The sequence below is a fragment of the Enoplosus armatus genome, chromosome 7 (assembly GCF_043641665.1).
Source record: "Enoplosus armatus isolate fEnoArm2 chromosome 7, fEnoArm2.hap1, whole genome shotgun sequence".
In the NCBI taxonomy this organism is placed as follows: domain Eukaryota; kingdom Metazoa; phylum Chordata; class Actinopteri; order Centrarchiformes; family Enoplosidae; genus Enoplosus; species Enoplosus armatus.
In genome coordinates this window covers 25,288,684-25,305,391 of record NC_092186.1, presented here as the reverse complement: position 1 = coordinate 25,305,391, position 16,708 = coordinate 25,288,684, and the positions used below count along the sequence as shown (strand labels likewise).

Here is a 16,708-nt window from a genome sequence, read left to right as displayed (position 1 = left end):
TTATTAATATAATTGTGAGGGGGCACCAGTGGATTTCTGGCCTGAATGAATGACCAGAAACGGCCCTGCACGAAGCCTAATTTATACTTTAGTTTCAAAGTGTTACCTACGACTGTCTCAGTACTGTTGGTACGTACAGCTGTACTTGTACCTGGGAGTGGTGTATTTGGGATGCTTTGTGGATCTTTCAGACCAGATATTGTTTGTTGATTGTGAAGATGGAACAGGCCAAAGAAAGACTAAAGTCATCTTCTCCTTCTCACCTAGTGAAACCTTTTTTTTTACTGCTCTTTGTCACAAAGTCATCCTTGACTATATCTGTCTTGACAGGTCTGGCAAAGCTACAGCTGCATCTTAACGCACACATTAAAGTCATGTAATGTTTTCAAGGGATCATTTCATGAGCGTCATTTGCATATGCATCCAAACGTTGGAGAACTGACTTTGTGTGATTGTGATGTTCTTCATAGAAACGCATTGGTATCTGTTGTGATGTGATCTTGAGTGCGTGTTCCTTTACTTCTGCCTTTGCGTGAGAACCAATCAGGTTTTTAAGGCCATTTTTGACTTGTGAGGTCATTCCGGGAGACCCTCACCTCTTTGAGAGGCTAGGGAATGATTGTTGTCAATGGAAGGTCCTCGCTAGTATATAAGTTCAAGAACGTGTTTGGTTGTGTGTTGGGTGTGGAGGTAGGTCTTTCCCTTAAGTTACATTTGAAGTATAATTTAGAAATACAATTTTCTCGCCCTTCATGTTTTGGATATTTTGTAAAATGAAAGTCTTCGATTCTCAAACGGTCTTAAACAATTTCGTTTATTAGAATAAAAATCGATTCGAATTATTTTTGTTGTTATCTAACTGCTATTTGAAACCTCCACACCCCCCCTCCCCGCCCCCCACCCCAGCTCCTTCAACTCTTTCAACTCTTTCAGGCTTAATTGACCAGGAGCTCCTGGTACTGCTCAGACCGGAGGAAGCGGCCGAAGGAGTCTTTCTCCATCAGGGCGTAGATCCTCTTCTGGGCCAGGTCAAAGGTCGCAGGGGAGAGATCCACCAGGTTCCTCAGGGTCACGTCCTTGGTGAAGTGGTCAATGTTCACCTGTGGCGGGAGGACGACAAAAGCGGCAAGCATTGATGGTAAATGATGATGATAATGATGATGATGATATAAGCACATGCAGAAATGTGACGACGTGTCTGCAAAAGATGACTCGGGGGGGGGGGGGGTGAAGAGGAACGATGATGCCATATTAGGCAATACTATTAAACTACTCATTGATTCACTGCATATTTTAACCAGCTAGTTCTTATGTTTATTCCAAGTGAAATATAAACATGAACTACATCACGCCCTGTGTGCCAGAAGGTTATTCCAAGGAAAAAAGACTTAACAGAGACCTGACGTTAACAACAACTGGTTCCAAGCAGTCCATTATTATAAACATCATTGCTAAAATAGCACATTGGAATTTAGACTGGCATCCTAAGATTTATCTAAGCGAAATAAAACAAGCATTAGCAGTACACGTGCTACAATTGATGAATTAAACCTGCGATTTAAACCTTTTTCAAAGTATTTTTTTTGGACACCAAATATCCCAATCAGAGCCTCAAATCCCCCAAATCACTTACTTAAAGAATGTTTGTTAATGAGCTGCAGAGGTGCTGGTAGGCAGATTGATTTGCAGCCTTCGTGCTAAGTCAAGCTAACTGGTTGCGGGTGGTGGCAGAATCCCTGCTTTCATGCATTGCCAACATACTGTGGGCATCCTCCGAGGAATGTGGAATCAGCACGCAGAATATGATAAGAAGATGTCGCCTCTGCATTAAACTGCTTTGTTACTGTGGTTAATTGTGGCAGCGCAGAATTGGGAAAACACACTACATGTGTTAACTAAGGAGTCCCTGACCTCTCTGGGTCCCTCAGACTGGATGAAGTCTTCATAGATTTTCTTGGCCTTGGCGGCCATCTTCACAGGGTTCTTGGTCTTCTTGAAGTCCTCGCAGGATGTCCAGAACTCAATATTCTCGTCACTGAACTCGGACCGCAGGAAGCTACGGAAAGCCGCCAGACCATCTGATGTGAGAGAGGACGGGGGAGGGGAGGGGGTTTAGAGAGAGTGATGGATCGATAACAAGTGATTATTCAACTCCCTTTTCATGCATGTTAAAGTAAATATGCTGACGATTCTGAATGAGCTTAAGACGCACCTTTCCATTTCAGTCACAATGACTCAGTAAAAACAAAAAACAGAGCGCAGCATTTTGGCACAAGGTTAAGTATGAAAAGAGACAGATGATATTATATGTGCGTCCCGTTCTGCCCCGTTAATGGCACGTTAACACATCTGTCATTTTATACCAAAAATATAGAGTTGGATCAGTCCATAAATCCAGTCCATTTCCTTCGCCCCCCCCCCCCGGTAAGGGATAAAAAGGAAAATGACCTTCAGAAAACCAGCCCTGCCCTGTGTGAAAATGACAACTGCGTCGGTTGGAAACTAGCAATGACACACCACTACCTTTGCACTGGTGTAAGATAGGGCCCTCCATGTCTTAACGCTTTTATTGTGTGATTCTTCTGATTATTGGTTGGTATTTTTGTTGCGTATTTTAGATTTAGGTTTTCCAAAAACTTTCTTTGTGGACCCAAAACAGAGATCAGGAAAGTTGTGGGTGAAAACATCCAGAGAGTCCTTAAAATCTTCACAAGTAATTATAGAAACACGAATGAATTTAGTGAAAATAATTCAACTGAACTTCAATTTACAATGTGAGAAAACCTTTTTGGGAAATGTCCAAAAAAAAAGAGTGCAAAATAGAAACAAAACGTCTATTTTGGACAAATGTAAAAGCACGGTGGTTATCCCAAAATGAGGCTTGATAAAACAAACACTCTCCACAGCAAAGACCATTGTAATTTCACATAATGCCTGAGAAAGGTCCCATTGTCTGGACGAGCATGTGCTGCCGATGATAAGCACTCTGCCATGGCCTCAGGCTTTTATCTGCAATCTGAATGGGTAGTTTGGTTTCAAAATAGCACTGACTCGCAATCAAGCTGCAGCTTTTTTTTTTTTTTTGTTACTTCAGTACAAGGACACACAAAAAGAGCAGCACGCACGCACAGGCCCTGATGACAAGCTGTTTGTGGATCAGAGCTGCAGCAATCAGCAAAAAAAAAAAAAAAAAGAAAGAAAAAGCAGCCTCATGTTTAGTGTTTGTTATTCATGCATTTATGATTTTATAATATTTTGCTTTCATGTCAGCAGAATTCTTCTGGATGCTCTTGTATAATTAACTTAACAAGTTTTAATCAGCTTCGCTGCCCCTCGTAGGTCGAACCGGCCGCGTAATCTTTCAAATAACTCTGAAAGATTCCTGTAATTAAAAACTGCACAGACATCGACTTAAAACGGAGATTCATTTTTGTGCAATCTTTTTTCTTTTTTTTTTATCTGAGAGTAATCATACATTATTCCCTGTTGCATAATATACATCACTTTATGCAATTTTTAACTTTAAGGCCAAGGGGTGTTTGGGGGGTGTTTGGGCGGGGGGGGGGGGGGGGGGGGGGGTTGCTGCATCTGTGAGGTAATAACTCACTGAGAATCCCATGGGAATTAACAAGGGGAGAGGCCATAAAGAATAATGTTAATGTAAAACCTCATGTAGGTAAATAATCACGGAGCAGCAGTTTGCGGCGGCCGTGCAATAAATCAACGCTGGTGGTGGAGTCATTTAGACTCCAGTCTCCGGGTCTCCCTGGAGATGTTACCATAACACTCACAACCTCCGCGGGCCGATAACGCACACGGATGCTTACGCGCGTTTCATGCAGGCATGCAAACACAAGGAGGGACATAAATCTCTCTGCCCCTGGACTGCGCTCGAAAGGAGCCGCTTAGAAAGGCCTTTTACCGCCTACTGAGCTCTGCAGAGAAACCGTCTCTCTGGTCGGCGACATCTGTACGTGGATCTGTGTTGATGCACGGGGACAACTTAAGTGTGGTCATTAGCAGGAGAGTTTACACGTATAACGCTAAATACCATTACCCATTCGAGTCAATCATCAAGTCTTGCTGGCTCTCTGGCTCCACTGTTTATTTCACAAAGTGCACAGAAAGCCTGACGTTGGTTTCTGGTATGCGTGGTGGGGTTTTTTTTTTTTCTTCCCCGTGAGCAACGCTGCCATTTCTCTCAGTGTGCATCTCGAAGCGACCTTTTCTCCTGCAGATTATGATTGCGCGCAAAGCACTTCTTGGGAGGAAGGTGATCCTGGATTGCTTTGTCGTGCATCAGATTTAGACCGTTGCAAACATCTGCAGTGGTCTAAAGTTTAGCTAAGCTGTGGTGTGTGGCGTGTGGACATAACGCCATAAAAAAAAGGATGTCACTTTAAAAAGTCAACTGTAAACCTAATAAAAGCCGGGCATAAAAATGTTTTTGTCCATTTGGAATGGTTTCAGTTAAAGGGAAGTGCCAGCTGTTATATAATGGAGGCCACAGCCCTGGATAATATGAAATTATGGGGGGGGGCTCTATTTGGGAATGAAAGGCCTGACATGTAGCTCTCTGTGTGTTATTGTGCACATGAACTGTTTTGAAAAAGAACAAAAACGCGTGTGTATGTACATGTGATGTACAACAGAGCGCCACAGGAAATCATTCCCGCCTGTGGCCATCAAACTGTTCGACTCCTCCCTCTAAGTGTCAGACACTCAGAAATCTGGACCTGCTTCACCTGTCATATACTACCTCACTATTTATTCTTTTACACTGTGCATTTACGTTTATTTTTCACTTAAATAGTGTAAATGTGCATATTTCTTATTTTTTATAGCTTATTTTTGTACATATTTCTCGTTTCTAAATTTATGCTACTTTCTACCCTTGAATGGGAGCACCGGTACTGTATAATCCCCCCCCCCCCGGGGATCAATAAAGTATATTGCTTGATATGGTCTCCATTTTCTCAATCTTGCCTTTCACTTGTTATGTTTGCAACCCGCGTTTACATTTGCAACCTTTAAAATGCTTCGTCGAGCATGTTTGTGGTTTTGACAGTAAAAACAACATCCGATTTGGATCCAATAAGTTGATACAGTACGCCAAAGTGGGAAAAATGAACTGTATATATATATATATATATATATATATATATATATACACACACATATATATTTATATATATATATATACACGTGATGTTGTTACAGTTACCCTGTCCTCACCTTGGGGACACATTGTGGGGGACTCATTTCAAAACATCAGACTTGTTTTTCTGGTTAAGGGTTGTGTGAGGGTGTATTACTGAAGTTAGGATAAATGTGTGTGTGTGTGTGTGTGTGTGTGTGTGTGTGTGAGAGAGAGAGAGGGAGAGAAAGACAGAGTAAAGAGAGGGTAGACCTACAGCTGTTGTTCAGGACTCGGTCCAGACTCTCACGCCACTGAGCCGCCTCCTCAGGAGTAGGCCTGCACACAAAACACCTCAGTTTAGTCAGGAGGCTTCAGAGAAACCCCTTCCATCTTAACGCTCACAGACACATTTGTTTTTTTGGATTTCAGCCATAAATGAGTCTCAATCATTACGTAAACACCCAACACGCCACATCAAGTCTACAGGGTGAAAACTGTATGTCACTTTCTGCTGCAAAGCTTCAAACAACAAGCTATAAATATTTCTGACGTACGTTCCCAGTCTCTCAAAGCCAGACGGCATCCTTTGATCTCAGTTTCCGCTGCGAGATTTAAGTCTGGAAACCATCCACTGAGGATAGATCGTGTTTGGTGTTTGTGTCGGACACTGGGCTGAAACAAGTGAGCAATTTAAAAATAAAATTAGGAGTTGGGATTCTGACGCCGTCCTCTCTCTCACCTGGAGCTGGACGGACCAACTGGGTGTCTTAGGACAACAGAGCCGTCGTACTGGGCTGGCTTTGCAAAGGCTAGCTCGTATTCCGGTATTTAACAGCGCGGGGATAAAGTGTGGAGCATCTAAGAGGAAATTAACACGTGAGGGCTGATGTTAAATGATCAGTATGGATATAATCGAGCCTTGCCGCCTTCTTTAGGGAGATTATCTCCAGGAGAACATTTCTTTTTTTTTTGCTCCTTTTTATGAAAAGATCACATCATTTTCCATTAAAAGGGAAAAAACCAAAGCAGGTCAAAATTGCTTACTTTACGAGATTGCTACATAAGCGTATTGCTACAACAGCGAGAAAAGACACAGAAAAGTGAAGGAGTTCAACGCCTCCACCTCCACAGACATCCATCCATCCATCCATCCATCCATCTCTCGGGCGACGAGCGAGGCAGAGGAAGGGACTCACTTGTGCAGCTTCTCCGGCTTCTTCTCCACCTTCTCCGGGTAGGGGATGATGAGGTCGATGGCATTTTCGGGCTTCTGCAGCAAAACTCCCAACTTCGACTTGATCTCCTTGGCCCTGAGAGACAGGAAAGCAGACGACAGCGTGTGTGTGTGTGTGTGTGTGTGTGTGGCTTTGCTTTAACTTCTGAGACACGAGTGAATAATGATCTAGAGTCACGCTGTCTGTGCGGGCTTTTAAATGTATCATCTCTCCCAACATGACTCCGGTATGTCGTACCTATGCCAAGACACTAAGATTAAATATATAATCAAAAACTAAGAAAACCTCTTTTGTTAAGGCTAACCCCCCCCCCCCCTCCCAAAAAATGGAAATACTGTTATTTTTTTTACAACATAACATAACCTTTCAGTCATTAAGTCACTTGCCATACATCGTTTGTGATGTAAAAATGTTATTGTATTTGAATCAAGAACAAAAAAAAAATCTGACCAGCATCACATTCTAACACGTTTTATTCATCGCAGTCGCGTTTTGACCAGAGCAAGCTTCACCTCTGACCTCACGCTCGGCTCGTGGGGCGATCTTCTGAAGCTACTGTCACAACTAAAAGCAAGAAACAGTTCTTCAGGTCTAAAAGTCTATTCTAAAAAAAAAAAAAAAAAAAGGAATTCCTGGAAAACACAAATTCATTGCCAGAAGATAAAGAGTTCACAGAAGACGACCTGAGGCGGGAGGAGCGCCGTGTTGAGACGTGACAGGACAGGTAATGTGAGGAATGTGCAGGTCTCACCTTTCCAGGCAGCTTTGGGGCAAGGCAGCTAATCCTTTACACATTTTCCTCCAGCACTCTCAGATAGCAGTGTAGCAGAGTGAATTCAGTCTTCCTGTTGGGCCTGCTGCGTGTCTCAGAGTCCCGTTTTGCTTTCTGAGTCTGGCTTTCAGCGCATTGGGAGTTTTATACGGACTCCCCCTTCGGGCTTCGGGCCAGCAGCTAAGCCAATCAGACTGGAATGTGTGCGGCACCGGCAGCGGAGGAGCCTGGCTGAGGGAGGGCGTTCTCTTTCTTTCTTTCTTTCTTTCTTTTTTTTTTAAATGTGAATGGCTGTTTGCTTTGAGGTTTCAATTAACCAACAGATCCAGGACCAGAGTGCAGGATGCAAATAGGACGGTGACCTTTCAATGATATTAGATATAAAGTTCCATTTCATAAAGATTTGATGTTAGATGCCCTTGTGTTTATTATATATTATCAGTGGGTTTTTCGTTATATTTTCATGTTGTAATGCTTTTTGCATTTGTCAGTTACGTTCGTTAAATGCCTCTTTGCTCTGTTCTTCTTTACATCGTATTGTTCATGGTTTACAATTCCACTGCTCTCTGCCATAAATGACTCTATGGCTAGGGTCTGGTTAACACGACAGCATCAGATACTAACGTCAATGCAATACCAAAACGAATTCTTCTCTGATACAGTACCTTACTTTAACTATTATTCCTTTAACAAAAGAAGGCAAACCTCTCAAATGTTTAACATTGTAAAAAAACAGCCTTAAACTGGCTTTGATTGAATGACATTGACAGTTTGCTGTTGTTGCTTGGTTTTGGTCTGTGCCAAAAAAAAAAGCTTTATACGCTATCCCATCACCCTACTTAAAGTGTGCAAACGATCACCCTCATGGGCGAACGACAATCAATGTTGAGCATTGGCTCCTAAGCTACGCTGGGTAACACTTTTACTGATCGTGTCCGTTTCAAGAACTCACATTATGTGGACTACAGCAGCCGCATCATGTATAATACTTCTTCAGCACTACGAACACGATCTCTTTACAGTTTACGATGGATCTTTGAACAGCAGGAATGTGGGAAGCGAACCGCGGGGCAGCTTAAAATGCAACACGGCCGACCAATTTTTTTTTTTGATCGATTGAGATTTTGACAGTAGAGAGGTGACGGGAAACGAGGGGAGAAAGATGGAAAGATGGGCGACACAAGGTCCCCAGCGGGACCAGAGCCAGGGACGCTGCGGTTCACGGTCAGCGCCTTAACAATTATCATTCGCACAACTGCAAGGTTGCTCGAGGAAAACACAACCACAGGTTGTTGTGAGCGCTTGAACGTACGACGTCATTTTAGAGGAAATAAGCTCTTATGATATTCAATGTCCCAGTGTCAGAATTACAGCAACTCTATTTTTTCTTTCTTTTTTTTCTTTTCACCCTTGACACGTCTATTGAACGTTCGGAGGAAGTGGATGAAAGCAGTCTGGCGTGTGCTCTTTATTACTGTCAAATAAATCCATCTCACTGTCGAGCAAGTGCCTTCACAGGGAGACAGCTGTTATTATCAAGCCCCAGTCCAAGGTCCAAAGAATGTCACTCTGATGATGACATGCCCGCAAGCTTCCCATCGACAAACGTAGTAGTGCTTTCAATTCGGAAACGATTCCGTTTTTTGCATTTCTTACTCCAAGGCCTCAACAGCAATGGAACTCCTCCAAACACACGAGCGTATTTTCATTCCGTAAGAAATTGTGTAGACTCCAGCCAAGCTTGCCGACTCTCTTTGAAACATTCACCAACATATTTGTGATGCATATTGAAATTCATCTCCCAAAAAAAACGGCCTTATTTAGCGTGGAGACAGGTTTAGTTTTACTAATGCCAAAGCACGTGGGCTTAATGTTATGTTGACCCCATGTTACGTGACATGACTCTCCATTAGGACTGCTCAGTTTTCATGTTGAGCCCATTGCTTGGCAGCGTAATACTGGTTGGATGACTGCCATTATACAACCAAGTCATAACAAAGATAGGAGGTGAGATACAGCTAATTTCTGACAGTTTCTATGGTGATCAAAACTCTAACCTGCGGCAGAAGTCACTGGAAAGCAATTCTGTAGTATCTAATCTTATGATCTACTGAGTTTGGAGTGGGAAAGCTCTTACATCAGTTTTATTAAGCTCAACTCCATGAGTCCTTTTGTGGATGTATTTAATAAAATGGCTTTGGCAACTGAAGAATTGAATGCTTCTTGGAACGAAGGAGTCGCTGAGTTGTCAGTGTGTGACAACAGGTATTATTATTGTTGGGCTGCAGGTTTGTTGTGCCGCTGAGTGCACTGTGCACTGACCTGCTTCGGGGAGGAGGACAGTTCAGAGTTAGCTGCTACAATTAGCAGTAAGTACTGTCATAGAATGGCTTCGTATTTAAATAGATTTATATTGCTTTTGACCTCTTTATGTTGTTGTTGTTGTCTTTATCACATTTCTTATTGGTCAAGAAACAAAAAGACTTTTTACTCTTTGTTGCATTTTTTTTATAAATAAAACAACAAATTGTGTCTTAACATGTCTAATTATTCTGTGAGAGCTGATGTGGCTCAACCCGACCTTGTCTCCTTTAAATTAGATTTACACATTTACTAATGCGCAACAGGAAATATGTTTCGAGAGGACCGTAATGCCGCCCAAATCACATTTGTTATCAACATAATGAAGAAATGTTTTCAATGAACGTATTGGCCAAGTCTCAAAATGTTGATACTGAACATTGACTGAGAACATATTTCATGTGTTTTTCTGACAATATACCAAAGGATTTATGGTTCTGTTTAGGCACTCACAGCACTTTGTTAAGCTGAGGGAGAGACTGTGGTCTTGGTTACATATTGCAAAAGTCAACAGGGACCTGAAGCACGAGACAGGAGGAGTTGGCTTTCTTAACAATAAAAGGAAAACCACAATAATTCCCCAACTTTAACCAAAGCTTTTGCTGACTAAACCGAACCACACGCTGGAATCAGATGTTTCTTTGTAAGTCCACGAGTCACTAAATTGCTGGAACGCTTGACACGGAGGACAAAGACGAACTGAACACAGAAGGAGGGGAGGACAGAGACTGAATACACCCAGGTGAGTAACTGATGAGGGAGAGGTGAAACTGATCAGGGTGGCGGTTCTGCAAAATAAAACAGGAAATGTGCAACAAATAACATAAAGTAAGACAATAAGACGAGACGAGACAAACGGAGAGGACGAGATGTTACATTTGTAGGATACAGGTTTGCAAAATGAGACTGCAAATCAGAACTAGATTCGGGTAAAACCATCTGAAGAAATTTTATTAACAAACAAACAACTATGTAATAATTCCCTGTGTGAGAGCTGGTGTAGCTCAACCCAGCCTTGTAGCTCAGCTGGCTGATCTTTCCTCCTAAATTTGTCCTGCCAAGATATTCATTTTTATTTATGACTCTGCTTGGATTATAACAGGTGTCATGTTCGCAATACTGCAGTTGGACCAAACCAACTCTAGTTTTAAAGATAAAAAGGTCCGACCCATGCGATGACCAATGGTGGCCAAAAACAGAAATTATAAAAATGAAATGTGTATGTATATTTATTTTCAGAGTACAATAACAACATGATACACTTAATCTGTAATTATACTTTTTTTTCTGCACATGTACAAAAGCACAGTATTTTATATTTTTTGTACATTTACATTTGAAAGCAAATACTTCTTGTACGTAGAGTACTATTTTAATATTCAAAAAGGACCGCAAAACAAATGGAAAGCATACTTTCAATATATTTAAGCATTTCTTAAGAACAATTTTTTTAAATTCAATTTTAGTGATTTAAATTGAAGTGTTACGATATTACTTTCTAACATGTAACTTACTGAGTAACTTGAGTGGGCTTTTTTTTTCCACTCAGGCAGTTGATGCATAGTGTGTCAAATGAGTACAGAACATTGAAAGTAAACAGGAGGAACCCCACGAGATGAATATCCAGATATGACTCATGACGGCCCTGGAAAATTCGAATTTCCCAGTTTAACACTGCTAACGAATAAATAAACATTCTTTGTTCCAAAGAACATTCAGACTGCTGAAAAGGAAGACAGGAGCTGTTGAAACGAGCCTGAGGATTACTTACTGTGGGCCACGCTTTGCAGCCAGTAGCTACTGAAAGGGGATCAGTTTGTTGGCACGGCAATGTATTCAGAAAACACAGGTTTCAGCACCAGGTTATCAACGCCCTTGTTGCAGCCAGACAACAGAGGCCTGCCAGTTACATAAGTGCAGCACTTATTGAAATTGACTCAAACATCAGGCTGTCTTGGTGTCAGCGTTTTTATCCCCGAACCAGCCGGGTGCAAAGCTGTTTGCTTTTATTTTCTTGCTTTTATTTGTTTTGTTTTTTGTTTTTGTTTTTTTTTATATAAAACTTGAAAATGTCTTCTGAAGGCATCTCCTCCCTCAACTTTGGCTGGGATCATCAATAAGTCACTTACTCCATGATAGGCTGAAAAAAACATGGAACATAATAACTCTATGGTTAAGAATTAACTTTTGGAGCACACTAGCAGCAGCAAAATAATACTTTTCCTCAACATCTCTTTATATTGCTTTTTTTTTTTAGATTTTGAGCCAGTAGCAGAGTTCATAGTTAACTGACTTTGTACTATGTGGTGAAAGTGGAAAAAAAAAAAGATGGAGTGAGGGCATAAATAACGCTGTATTTTTTTGTTTACCTGTGGCGATACAGCTACAATATTGCCAGACAAGGCGAGCACGCAAAGCTGCACAGGAGGTTTGCTTTCATTACAGAATTTCCTGGAAGCCAAAGTTCGGGAGGGGACAGTCCTTTGAGTGGATGTGTACTTAAGGCCAGCGGCACCGTTCAAACAAACTGGCGCCAGTTGGCATCCAGGCGCTTTGTTTACCACGCTCACAGAAGCCCCACGCTCAATTTATAGGCGTAATGAAACGCTGTTCTTCAGAAGTAATGGTCCCCAAATGGCACACTAAAAGATGTGTACAGCGTGTGAAAAGGCAGGTGATCGTAAAGAACAACCTGACAAACATGTGATATACAGTGATTTTCAGTAGCTGTACTGAGCTTATATGCAAGACTCTGAGCTCTTGTTTTTCTACTGGACACTGCAATTATAGGACTTGATAAAAGAGCTTTTTTTTTTTTTTTTTACTAATACAAACGCTCACATAAACTGCTTTAACATTCAAAGCCGTAACAGATGTTCTGCAGCCAGAGTTGGCTGAATACACGTACTTGGAACTCCGATTGTTGGATCTTATCACGAGGGAGGTCTGTTGCGCTTGTACGCACAGCACTACAGCAACACCTGGTTTTTAGTCCACTGGCATTACAGCAACACCAATTAACCCTTTGAACTCGGATGAGCGGGCACTTATCACTTCCGCTTTCCAAATGGGAACACATTTATTCGCATTGCAGCCGTCACGTTTCTGTTGCCATCATCTTGAGCGTGGTATTTGCCACGATTGCTGTCTTCCAGGGAAGAAAATAAAAGAAGGCCTGACTATTATTTCAGAAATGCCTAGCTAGTGGCCGACGCTGGACTAATCTCTCAGCCGTGTTGTGACTCCTTGGCTCAGATTATGGAGATTGCGGGCGGCTCTCCTGGCATTTCACTCACGTCCCGCTGGTAAAAAAAAAAAAAAAAAAAAAAGGTCAACAATGAGAGCTCGGAGATAAACACCGGAGGAGAATGTGTGTGTGTGCAAATCGGAGAGGGAAAAAGTCTCATAGTGATGTCAGCAGGTCAGCTGCAGCTCTGTGGTAAATGCAGAATAGGGCCTTATTGTTGCCATTTCCTTTGCTGAACCCAGATAAGTCCTGAGACTCCTAACTCCCTGGGAACGCCTGATGCTCCAGGCTGGAAGGTTTGGCCTGTTTGTTTGGCGAAACGCATGTAACGTACAAAATCTTGCTGATAATGAGTTGCACTCACTGTTGTTGTGTAGTCTGGAATAGCCAGACCTATCTCCACACTTCTGGTTCAGGTCTGGCTCAATCCGTTATCATTCTGGGGTAGAGGAGGAAGAAAAAAAACAAAAACACTCTGGCTTGTTTGTATTTCTTTAAACCAATCGCAGTCGTCCTGAGTCCAGGATGCAGCATAAGCTAACATACGCTAACACGCAGAAAGCATGGGGGGGGGGGTGCCGACTGAAATAGCCGGTGAGTCAGGATAACTGTCTTGCTTCTCTGCAGGCTTAAAGAAAAACGTGTGTGTTACAATTTTCACGTGATTACAAAATCTTTGAAATGATTTTTAATGGCACACATTTCTGATTGTAGAAACATTTGACCAACCAGTTGAAAATTGCAGTCCATGTGCTGCTTTGCAACCCATTCATTGTCAGTGTACAGAGGCCGGATCCATGGGGTTATATTTGATTTTATACATCTTGAGTTATAGGCATAAATCAAGCCCCTACTGACCCTGCTCTACTATATTTCAGTATTAGTCATTTTTAGGGCTACATGATTCAGGTAAGGACGCGATTGAAGCTCTTCTTAGACTGTATAAATAATCCAAACTCACGTTCTGTATGTATTCTGTGAAGTTCCCTGCTCACTCCATGTTTATCAGATAAAGATGTTCTCCTAATTATCGACTTATTATTCATTGCAAAGCAGGATTGTTTTGCGCTTCTTCCGATTCATCAGAGTTGTTATTTTCACTTAAAGACAGCCCTGAAAAAACAGAACAGATTATCAGTAGTAGGCAATTGGTACCTTTGAGTTTCTTACAGCAGGAGGACTCGTACTCATGCTCATTCAAGTATCTTGTTTTGGAGGAAGCATAGAAAATCCAACAACTTGAAACATCAAAGATAACGCAATCAATGCTACAGCAAACTGGACCTGCATCTCGCCTGACGCGTGCCTGGATATTCTCCAGCCGCGAACAGCAAAGTCGGGGGTATGATGATTAGATGGGCGGTTGAATACTGCCGTAACGAAACTTATCATGTTTAGTTTTTAAAGTCTGTGTGGCGTGTCATACTGTGCCTATGGTATATTTGCTTCGTACACATGCAGGGTGGACGGAATAACATCAACGCCTTAAAATATAATGCATTCAAATACAGCAACTCAGCAAACGTTGGCCTAAAAAAAAGTGTATTTTCTTTATATGTGTTTGTTTGTGATTGTGTCCATCCCATGAATACCTTTCATACCTGACTTATACTACAAAAAGAATGAATGTTGTGTTGGAGGTGATTTATTTGTGTCAAAGAGAGAACAGATGTTTGGGAGCGGATTAAAAAATAAGAACAACAACTCACTTATTCATTTCCCCAATGCACAGGATATGACATAACCATCCCATGCCCTGAGATAACTATGGTGCTCATCTATGCTAAGCGCTCATGTAGGCGAACACGCCTGTATGATGACAGAGAGGGGGGGGGAGCAGGTCACAGAGGTCACACACGTTCATAAAAAGTGCATTTTTGAACATCATCAGGACTTTACTCGCTTTATTGATGCCAGACTGAATCCGAATTGGGAGGAAATTTCAGATCCGCCACAAACCCCTGTTCTCACTCTCTTGCTAAGGCGGCTAATGCCGAGCCTGCACGAGGCGGGGTGATTAAGGGAGGTGTCCAGTTTCCTCAGCGCTCTGTCCACACAGGCCCGCGAAAGGAAATGAAATTGCTTTTCCCACAGCACCATTAATTGTTTTCATTAAGTTGTTTATTTGCGAAGGCTTTTCCGGTGAACCTGGAGCTTACGGAGGGTGGGGGGGGGGGGGCAGAGAAGAGCTACAAACACTGTTTTCTCTTGAATTACGATGGATTTGTCTGTTACGGCCCGAACACTGAGGGGTGGAAAAAAAAAAAAAAAATCAGAGGATAAATAATGATGCATTCGTTATCATTCCTGCCTTAGAGCAATAAATTCTTAGTTTAGAGAGAAAATGGATTTTCCACTGGAGAGGTCAGTGTTGAATGCTTACAAAAGATCACTTTTTTTTTTTATGTAAGACAGATTACACCATCTAAACGAAAAAGAGAATGTGATTTACAGTTCATGGTGAACTCCTTTTGCAGTACTTCAGGATTTCATTCCCGCTGTTTCTGACAGTTTCGATGGCAGCCGAGGTTTTGTTTCAAGAATTACAGCGACATAAAACACACGAAGATACGTGAGCTGGACAGAATGCATGAGAAACGCCGTGTCCTGCCGCGGATGGTTATTCCTGTGTATTTTGATAAACTTCCACATCTATATCAGATCAGATAAACCTAAACTTTAGAACAACAGTGATTATCACGAGACACTTAATTCAGGCCTGTAGTCTTAATTGTGTTTTGGTTTTCAGGGATCTGGACACAAATCAGACCGAATAGCCTCAAAATTGCCGATGTAACAAAAAAGCCAAACCAAACATGACGGTGAAAGTGGGCATTTAGGAAAATAGCAACGGTTTGAGGTGATTGTTGGGCTGGCGTTGCTCTGTGTGCAGTGAACAGACGAGTGTTTAGTCACATAGTCTGTTTGCCTATGGGGCCCACGTACACTATGTCTTGTACACACTGAGGAGGGGTTAATGCACTGAGGAGCACTTCAAGAGGAGGTTTGATCTGGTGACTGTCTCAGCTCTCTGAGTTACGTGATGTAGGCCTGTGCTGTGTATGTTACTGCATGTGCCGCTATCAGAAGACAGTCCCCCCCCCCCCCCCCCCCCCCTCCTCTGGTGAAGAAACGTACTTTTAGCATTCACCTCTTTCCTCCCGAAAATATGTCATTACAATGGATCTACATTTCCCAAAGTCTCCCTTTTTTAATAAACAAAATGCACATGGCTACAAAAGTATGTGGACACCTGAACATTACACCAGAACATTATCATTCCAGAACTAAGGATGTGCCGGTACCGCCGATACCGGCCAAAATCACCGGAGAGAACGTGAGCGATACCTCTCATCAGGTCGTCATTTTAAGCTCAAGGAGGAAAAAAGCTAAACAGCAGAGTGCAATTTATGCATATATTATATTAGGGTTGGAAACATGGAACCTGATTAAACACTTGAACTTTTACACACAGTTCGACCCCGGAGGTTTACATGTGAAAGAAACTGTAGAGCTCGCACTGTTCGGACCCTTAGATACGTCTTTATTTCAGTGCAGCTAACTTGATATCGGGTGAAATAGCCTGGAGTTTCAGTCGTGAGATGCCTTGAGATGCGTAACTGAGTCATGTATTTCTTCCTTTAGGGGAGCACAGTGGTTAGTTAGCTGTTTGAGAGAGGGAAAGAGACGCTATCGGAGTGGCATCGCTATCGGCAGATACTCGGACTCGAACTTTAGAGCAGCATACAAGACTAAACCTATTCTGTTGTCTGTTCGTGAGCTTCAACCACTGTTTATCCTTTGCTGATGCGGAGTATGTGAGATGCTGTCATGATTTTCCAGACTGTTGACCTTCGCCACATTACATAACTTCGCATTTTGTGGGACTAACAAAAAGATAGATTCATCGCAATTAAAGGTTTTAGCCTCACTTGAACCCCGTCCGGATAGGT

The 16,708-nt window shown here is 42.1% G+C and overlaps 1 protein-coding gene across 3 annotated transcripts; it reads right to left on the bottom strand.

Moving 5' to 3' along the window:
- Positions 1–886: 886 nt before the first annotated feature.
- Positions 887–7,252, bottom strand: LOC139287252 (regulator of G-protein signaling 5-like). Of its 3 annotated transcripts, none has more exons than XM_070908214.1 (5): positions 7,127–7,252; positions 6,337–6,450; positions 5,415–5,476; positions 1,897–2,078; positions 887–1,100 (listed from the first exon to the last, which is right to left on the bottom strand). In XM_070908214.1, exons 1-5 carry the CDS (start codon positions 7,168–7,170, stop codon positions 936–938), a joined length of 567 nt encoding a protein of 188 aa, XP_070764315.1. In that variant the 5' UTR covers positions 7,171–7,252; the 3' UTR covers positions 887–935. The 3 variants fall into 3 exon arrangements, with proteins under 3 accessions (XP_070764315.1, XP_070764314.1, XP_070764316.1); XM_070908213.1 differs by having other exon boundaries at positions 1,912–2,078; XM_070908215.1 differs by having other exon boundaries at positions 1,912–2,078; positions 5,415–5,501; positions 6,392–6,450.
- Between the last annotated feature and the right edge of the window lie 9,456 nt (positions 7,253–16,708).